General features: G+C 35.6%; 1 protein-coding gene and 1 pseudogene across 1 annotated transcript; one reads left to right on the forward strand and one right to left on the reverse strand.

Moving 5' to 3' along the window:
• Positions 1–861: 861 nt before the first annotated feature.
• On the reverse strand, positions 862–2287 carry LOC132177268 (transcription factor RSL2-like). Its single transcript, XM_059589519.1, has 5 exons — positions 1766–2287; positions 1465–1677; positions 1228–1293; positions 1070–1135; positions 862–969 (listed from the first exon to the last, which is right to left on the reverse strand). Exons 1-5 carry the CDS (start codon positions 2285–2287, stop codon positions 862–864), a joined length of 975 nt encoding a protein of 324 aa, XP_059445502.1.
• A 5360-nt stretch (positions 2288–7647) lies between these two features.
• LOC132177270 (transcription factor RSL2-like) lies at positions 7648–9178 on the forward strand (annotated as a pseudogene).
• The last annotated feature ends 320 nt before the right edge of the window (positions 9179–9498 follow it).

Here is a 9498-nt window from a genome sequence, read left to right on the forward strand (position 1 = left end):
ATGGTGCCCGTTTACAAAGTCTATTTATATCTCCATCAAGTTTATTTGGGGTTAGGGTTACAATTTTTGATACGATATGCGAATTCGATATAAGCCTAACTTAAAATTAGCGGGTTAGGATTGACCTATACAGTTTTATATTTATGCTTCGACATAGCTTGAATTTAACTCGCGACATTTAGGACTTACAAGTTTTGACATGATTCGTGAATACAACATGAACCTAACATGGAATTAGTATGTTATAATTGAAGGGTTTGACTCGTTTCATGAAATGAGTTGTGTTATGATTAACCTATATAATCTTATATTTTTGGGGCACATACGGTTCACTATCGATTTTAGAAAGTCTAATTTTTCGTACACTCACGTCTTGACCTAAAAAGTATTAGTTAGGATCACTTTCTTCTCAAACGGTGCCAATTTAAATGGAACCACCTTGGAAATGGTAATTCTTACCGAAAGATAACAACCTTTGCAGAAAGTCACTCTCAAAATCTTGGGTAAAGTCGCCAACAATTGGCAAAAGCATGTTCTTTTTGTGTCATATTAGAGGTTGGATTGGCAATTAGAGCCATCTTTTTGACTTGGATTCTTAATTGATTAGCCTTGCCAGGACCACCAACCAGGATTATTGGAGCTCAAATTTGTGCTCATAGAAGTTCTGTTTAAATAAATTCTGTCGTATTAAGAAGGAAAAATAAAAGAAACAGCCTGGTTTGAGGTATTAGACATGACAGTTTCTCTCATGAACCTTGATAATAGGACTTACAGAATTGCTTATGCAAATAAACCCATTTGAAGTTCCCATGGCTGTTTCATCTACATTGTATTATACTCTATGGAATGCCATCTGATCCTTCAATCTTCTACAATTTTCCCAGAGGGGGTAATTTTCAGATCAAGCCCAATGTCCAATCCATTGTAAGCGATGGGAGCATACATCCATAGATCATCAGAGATTAAGAGCTGCAACAAGAAAACAAAAGATTAGATTGTTAAATATATAACTATAAGGGTTGCTGATCTTTCAATATGTGTACAAAGAGAGATCCCCTTTGGCTAATACCTTGATCTGGAGCTGTAAAAACTTCACATAATGGACAGCTTCCTCAAGCATTGTGCTAATATCAACCTGCATTACCAAATAACCAATTATAAGGATTTCAGGTACACCTCAGACTACTCAGAACAATATTTTGCATCTAGAGCATGCATGCTGCTTACCTTTGTTCCATTAGGGACAAGGGTCTGCAGGATTCTCATCCTTTCGTTTATTCTCTCCCTTCTTTTCTGCAAGACACAAAGGAAAGATCCATTAACCTCATTCCTAGACGGATTGGAATCCACAGCAATTATTTGCTCGAATTGTTAGCAGCCTAAAGTTCGTTTGGGCAGGTAGATTTCATATATGGTCACTCACTAGCAATTTGGGCCAGTTTGCAAGCATTTGGAGGGACTTACCCTTGCATAAAGGCTCTGAGGACCAGTTGCTAATTCCCTCCCGGCTCTTGCTTTTCCATTCAGCTTCTGAGAAGCATTAATGGAGTCATCCTCTGAAGAGCAACTGCTTGAGCTTTGCCCATTAAGATCAGCATTACAATCGTCTTCGTTGTTGCTAGTTGAAGCGAGCTTATGATTCACCATTGATTGCTGCATTCTTATGTTCTTTTGGACCTGCATTATGAATTAAGATTTCATGAGCAATAGAAAATAACTTCTTTCACTTGGAAAGACACTAACACATGCTTATCATCATACTCACATCTTCTGAACTCCGAGATCGTTTCTTAGGTTTCTTAGATCGGTTGTTGTTGCATTTGTCTTCCGAGATTGAATTGAATCCTGATATCTCAGATCCCTTTATAAGGACTGAATCCTTGTCAGCAAAAACAGCTTCAGGCATGTATCCAAATCCAGCAGACTCTTCTGCATTCCCATCACTCATTTCTTGGTTTCCTTCAACGAAAAACGAGCTGCTGTTTTTGACATCTGCCATACATAAATCCATGGACATGGAGTCACTCATGTAGTAGCTTTGTTGGCTCAAACTACCAACTCTAAAATGTAAAGAAGGGTAAAGATTAGAATTGGAGAGATCTGAAGAATGGTATGAGCCTTCACCAAGCCCTGCCATGTTCATGGTTGAATCATGGCAAGGCCAAAAAGTTGATGGAACTTTTACAGAGTTGTTAGGTGGCTGAGACATAAATCCAGCCTCCTCAGCAGCATACATTACACTAAGAGAGCTCAGTTCTCCCTCAGAAATGGCTCCCATATGCTCCATATACTCTGTCAGGAAGCTTACTGGAAAAAAGGGTTTTTTTTTCTTAGTGTTTAAATGTTAGGAGAAGCCCTATGGGGTGCAAATGGAAACCATGAAGCATTTATACCTAGCAAAGGGTTGACTTCTTTTTTTTTTTTTTTTTTTCCTTTTTCTAAGCAAAGGGTTGACTTCTTTTTTCTTTTTTTTTTTTTTTTCCTGAGCAAAGGGTTGACTTTGATGTAAAATGATCTGAACCCATAATTTCCAATCATCATCAGACAAAAAATTGTGAATCTTTATAAGAAATATGCACAAGTTTATGGTGGGCATAGGACAACTCAGGGGGGTGTGGGAAAAGTTCAAGCACATTAGAATAATGCTCCCCACAGTAGCCTGTTGTTGGCTTGTTACTCTTAACAAAAGCATAAACAAGAAAAAGAATTGCAGAAAGAATGATTTCAGATCAGTGGAGAAATATTATTGAAAGGATAAGCTGTAATTGTTTAGTATCAAAAAGGCCAATAAAAGCTAGAAAGGGTCAAATAGAAAGGGGGGAAATGGAGGCATTGGAGAGAACGTGGGGTTGCTTTGAATATGATAAACATAAATAATTGTATTAAACAGAATGATCCTGGCAACCCTAATAGTAGAATGACTCCAAAATTGATTAGGTTGGTGGTCTAAACCACTTCAATGTCATGAATTGAACTCCAAAATTCTTATTATTGTCATAAAGGCATAATAAAGCAAAGAAGCATCACCAACTCTTTGTCAATTAAGGATAGGAAAAGAGGAAAACTAGTATTTTTCTCCTAAATAAGGCTGGAAATAAAGCATGTTGTTTATGTTACTCAATCAGTTTATTATATTTTCCATTTATTAGGCTTGTTACGAGACAATGGAACCTTCTATGTTTTTGTTCTTCTCTCCACATTCTTATTAGGGGACTGGAATCGAGTGCAATTAGCTGTCCGTATTGCATGAATACAAACAACTAATGTGACAGGGCACTTGCCCAAGTAGGTGGGTTTCACACTAAGAGTTCTTATCAAAGTGGGCCAAATGAAGAATATATTAAGATTTTAGATTTAATTAATTTTAAAAAAAATTAAGTGTTAACAATAATTGTTTTTTAATATATATAAATTTTTAACTCAATTACCTTTTAAAATTGAAGCTAATGTTCTTTTAGATCCTGAAAATATCTATACTTGAATATATAATAAATTTTGTAGCAATTTCTCTTTTAATGTACGACATCAAATAGTCAAAAAAAAAAAAAAACCCTTCAATTTTGTTCAAATGCGAAAACAATAGGTCTATCATCATAATGCCCGAACAAAAGTGAAGCTTAATTACTCTCTCACATTAACTACCCGTATTACGTGAAAGATAGAATCAATTAATTACACCAAATCCAAATCCCATGCGTAGTCTATTTGAAATTTTAAGCTGCTGACTCTCAACCATTTGATAGGTCTACCTCTCAATTCTCAAATATGTGTACTAGTTGCCAGGAGGGGATCCATCAGTTTGGCTGGCATTAGTTTTGGGTTGACCTTATAAAAATATATATATTTTGTTATGTTTTATTTTTTATTTATTTTTTAATGTATCAAAACTTTATATTAAAATAATAATAATAATAATAATGATAATAAACGTTACATCAGAGCCCATACATGGCGGGACGGCCATGGAGAAAATCCTAGCAGCAAAGTCTTGGGAATAATGAGTTAATGACAATTAATCTCCCTTAACTGCCCAATAACAAAATAATTGCCTTAATGGAATTTTGCATTTTGTAAACCATACTAAAATAAATAATAATAATAATAATAAAGCCCTTTCATTTCATATTGTCAGCCTGATTTGTACATAAAAATCATTAGGTTTAGGGGGAAATGGACTCGGCCTACAAATTTTACACACCTTTAACACATGCTTTTAAAATTGGGTAATGATAGGAAGCCAAACAAATAAACTTTAAAAAAATTTTAAACTAACGAGACAAAGGTTTTTAAATTAAAAAAATATCTCGTGAATTATATTTTTCCTTTAAAATGACTTTTATACCCTTATAAATGTTAAGATTTTCAATCTGTACGTTGGCTCAGACTACAAGCAAGCCTGTGACGTAAAATTTTGATTGTATGTATCCCATGGCTCCATGAAATTTATGAAAAATACAACTATACCCCTATATACTTTAAAGGAACAAATTTAGCTTCTGGCTGGGGCTAAAGTATTGATCTCCAAGGCCGTGTTTGAAGTGGATTCAACATATGAAGCCGTCTTGTCTTGATCTATACTTCTCCAGGTACCAAATCATTGTTTAAATTGCCCCTTGTTTTTCTGAAATGTAGACAAAACATATAGGAACAAATTATTTGTTGGGTAGCACAATCTAATAACTTAATCTGTAAAGAAATTAAATACTCTTATTTTCGAACTGAACCTAATTAGAAATCTTCATTAATGCACATATATATGTAGGGATTGATTCCGTCTACTGGAACTTGAAGAAGAGGGAACTAACAACGCTAATAGGAAGTATGGATATCATGGAGGTTTGGAGCAAATTGCGCAAAATTGGTGCAAAACCTTTTATACGTAGAGCTTGACAGCTTGTAAAGAAAGACATTGAAGAGCACATATCACATTCAATAAAATTAAAGCACATATCATGTTTTATTTATGACTTTTAAAAAGCATACTTGAATTTTCCGCGTCATATTATTATGCCAACTAATACTCCCATCTCACCTTTTTTCCACGTCAAACACATCAGATTAAATATTTTTTAAAAACCTAATTCTACCAAATTATTGATTTGAGCACCGTCATCTTCTTTTTCTTCTTCACGGATGTCGTGCTTCTTCAGCTTCTTCACCCAAGTTCGTGCCTCCTCTAGCAGGCGTGGAAGGCAAATCGTGACACCGCCCCGTAAATAAGACATCTATCCCATTAATAAAAAAAAAAAAAAATTATATATATTTTTTAAAAAAATTATAAAACAAAATTATAAAAAATTAAGGGGTGGTTAGCCACCCCATTGGGGGTGGCCGGACCACCCCAGTTAGGGCTGGGGTGGCTTCAGCCACTCCAGACCGCCTGTTTGGGGTGGCTGAAGCCACCCAGGCAAATCTTAAAAAAAAAAAAAAGTTTTGTTTGGCTGGCTTGGGGGTGGTCCGGCCACCCCCAAGGGCCAAAAGTATTATTTTTTATTTTTTAGATCTGGGTTTAGGGTGGGCTGCCAAACCACCCCAAGGGCCATGGGGTGGTTCGGCCATTGGGGTGTCTCCCAAGCCACCCCATCTAAAATGGGGTGGTCCAGCCACCCCTATGGCCAAGATGGGGTGGCTAGCCACCCATTATTCTTTTATTAATTTATTTACTTTTTTAATCTAAAATATTATTATTTTTATTATTTTTTGTAGTGACAAGTATCCATTCCCGAGATAACGCCTTGAATACAAATTTATTAATGCTGCTTTACATTTTTGCAATCACGTTGATGCTGGTGACCGTGGGGATCCTTCCTTAACTCTTTAAATACCCTCAATTTGCTAAATGTGAGGATTGTGGGGCTATATTGTTCATCTTTGGAGATGGGGGCATTTTTATTGGCAATTTGAGGAGACCCATTAACGAGGTCATTCCATATTGGAGAAGAAGCTATCTGAAGCGGCGGGGAGGGAGGTAGTTTTAATGGTTCATCGAAGAAAAAACAAGTGACATTAGTCTATGATTGGATCAACATACTAATACTGGACCAACAATATATATATATATATGGCTTCTAAACATAAGTCATGATCATTACTATAAATTCACTGAAAACAAGAATTTATTTTTTTATTGTTATTGATTTTTTTATTTTATTTTTTTTAAAATTTTCTTATCATTAGCGGTGACCTCAAAGTTGCCGCTAATGATAGTGGAATAGCGGCGACTCTTGGTCCCCGCTATTGATTTTTTATTTTTATTTTTTAAACTTTTTTCATATCATTAGCAGCGACTTTGTGGTCGCCACTAATGATATACCAATAGCGGCGACCCTAGGGTTATTTCGAACCTATTTTTGCGGCGACAAAAAAAAGTCATTAGTGACGACTCGAAGTTGCCGCTAATGAGGAGTCATTAGCGGCGACTTTTGAGTCGCCGTTATTTGGCATTAGCGTCCGATTACTAGAGACAACCAAATAGTAGCCACTTGTCGCCGTTATGGGTAAATAGTGGCCATTTTTGGGTCATTAGCGGCAACTCACTAATGACCAAACTTTTTGTAGTGTCCGTGCTGCTCCCTTTTTTTAAAGGTGGGGGGAGTGAGACTGTGTGACACTACCACTATGCTGGTCTTCAATGACACTACCAACCCACCCTTAGAATAACCTTTGTTTAAAGGGAAAAAAAAAAAAAAAATCAATTGTAGATTGACAATGCCACGTTAGCATAATGAGATAATGGTGTGGCGTATAGAAATATTTCTAACCAAATTATACCATCTTTAATCACAGCCTTAGAAACACAATTACTATAAACTTTTCACTCTTAACTTTAAGAGATCTTCTGAATTTACCTCCGCCCAATTGCACAACAAATATTTTTCTCAACAACTCACATTAGAAAGACTATACAACTTTCCGAGTTGGTTTAAATTTACCTTTAAAATTCGATTTAACTTTCTACTATCAAAATTAACAAGTAAAACTAGTTGAAGTTTAATGTTTACATATTTGACCAAAAATACTGACAAATAATTTAGAAAATCTGATTATTATGTTTGCTGCCAGAATATCCTCTTTTCATATCTGCAATGAAAGAACTTTGGAGCTTTTTGTCATGAAAGGAAACTGGTTAAAAGATCAAACATAACCCACTTTTGGAGTAGTTCTGTTTTTGGAATGTCATTTTCATTCTGTTTAACAATTTTATATTTCAATATATTCAAAGCAACTCTATGTTCTTGCAATCTCTAGGTGCTACATTATCCCTTGCTTCACCATATCTTACTCTTGTTCTGCAATTTCTATTAATTTCCCTTTTATATATCCATTTTTCTAGCATTTGTTGTAGAAAGAAGGTGCTTAAGTAAGTTAAAGATAGAATTTTGTAATCTTTCATGAGCTGTCCTTGGCCTCTTCATTGACTTGTGCAAAATTTATTATAAAAAAAAAAATTGGATTTTTTTGTCTGATAATTATTGACAATAAGGAGCTCAGATCTCTTCTGAAATGAAGTCAAACCCTTGCAAGAAGTACTTGCTGGGTATAAATATTTCTTACTCTTCTTAATTTCTCACCAAGCACCAAGCAAATTGAGCTTCTCCTAACATCTCACACACAAAAAAAGAGACCCTTTCTCCTCCAAAGAAGAATATGGAGCCTATAGGAGCCACTTCTGAGGGGGAATGGTGCTCTCTTAGTGGAATGTGTGCTGCAGAGGAGGCTGATTTTATGGCCCATTTGCTTAATTACTCTTCCATACCCAATGAGATAAATTACTCTTCAAGCTTGGGAGTCCCTTCAACTTTTTGGCCTCACCATGATTCAACTATGAACATGGCAGGGCTCACCGACACTTCATGCATTTCTTTGGAATGTGATAGTTCTAGATTTAACAGCTTTTCTGAAGGTAGTAGTTATATTAATGGTGGTAGTTTGAGTCAAAAAAGCTATTACTTGAGTGATCCTCAACCAATTCTGACACCCAATAATAGCTCCATGTCCATGGATTCAAGCTCTTATCTCATTGATGGGGATGACTGCATGAACCAAGAAATAAGTGAGGGCAATGCAGAGGAGTCTGCTGGAAACATGCCTGAAGCTGTTCTTCCTGATAAGGATTTGCAGCCAGAAAAGAAAACTGAGGATCCAAAACCAGCTGAAAATTCTAAGAAAAGATATCTGGGTTCAGGACATGTAAGTAAAATAATGCTTTTCATCACCTTCTTACCATTGTGCTACTTTTTTCCTAGTGATGGAAGTTTCTCCTTTTTCCTAATGAATAAGGTAGCAATTTTCTTATCTTCATTCCATCATGTAGGCTTCGAAGAAAGAGAGGATGATACAATCAAAGAAGAAACAGAAGCTTTCTTCTACTAGAGACATAGAAAAAGGGATTAATCTTGACCTTGTTGGGCAGAGCTCAAGCAGCTGCTCCTCAGAGGATGACTCCATTGATGCTTCTCCAACTTTGAGCATGAAAGGGCCTGCTGCTCTTAACTTGAAGGGCAAAAAGAGCCAGCAGGGGATCAGCCAACGATCCCCAGAGTGTCTATGCAAGAGTGAGTTACTACAAAATGCTTCCGCATTGAACCAACTTCATCAAAAACTTTCTGCCAAGCAATGTGAATTTATTAATTGATCATTTTATTCTATTTTGCAGAAACGAAGAGAGAAAATAAGTGAGAGGCTGAGAATCCTCCAGAACTTGTCCCTAATGGGAGAAAGGTAGGCAGTTTATTCTATAAACCGTGTTAAATTACCACTTATCACATATTAGAATATTTAATTGAAACTGGGGATAAATTGTGGACGCAATGTTCAAATCACGACTTTTGCTCTAATACTATGTTAAATCATCACTTATAAATTATGATGTATGAAATTTTCAGAACATTTATTATAGTATTGCAGGTTGATATTACCACAATGCTTGAGGAAGCTGTTCAACATGTGAAGTTTTTACAGCTACAAATTAAGGTAATAGCCAAAAGAAAATCCTTCTTATTCCACATTCTTAAAGACAGTTTAGCATATAAAGATGCTTATTTGATCTGATTTTTCATTTTCTTGTTTGTAGCTCTTGAGCTCCGATGATCTATGGATGTATGCTCCCATTGCTTACTATGGAATGGACATTGGACTTAGTGATGGAATTGATGAGAAAATCAGCTTATTTGCATAAGCAAATAAGCAATCATCAAATCATTGTGTCAAAGTGATGTAGGACATGTGTGTCCCCACCCCCAAGAATAAATAGTTTACTTTTAATTCTTTCCCTACTAGGAGTATATTTACTTTTCCTATTAGAATTATGTTTACTTTCCCTACTAGGATTATGTTTACTTTCCTACTATGATTAGATTTACTTTCTCTACTAGGATTAGATTTATTTTCTCTACTAGGATTAGATTTATTTTCTCTACTAGAAGTAGGTTTACTTTCTCTACAAGTATTTATCTTCTATAAATAGGCTTGCTTATTATGTAAAAAGGAACTCATTGA

Source organism: Corylus avellana, chromosome ca4 (genome assembly GCF_901000735.1).
Source record: "Corylus avellana chromosome ca4, CavTom2PMs-1.0".
NCBI lineage: Eukaryota > Viridiplantae > Streptophyta > Magnoliopsida > Fagales > Betulaceae > Corylus > Corylus avellana.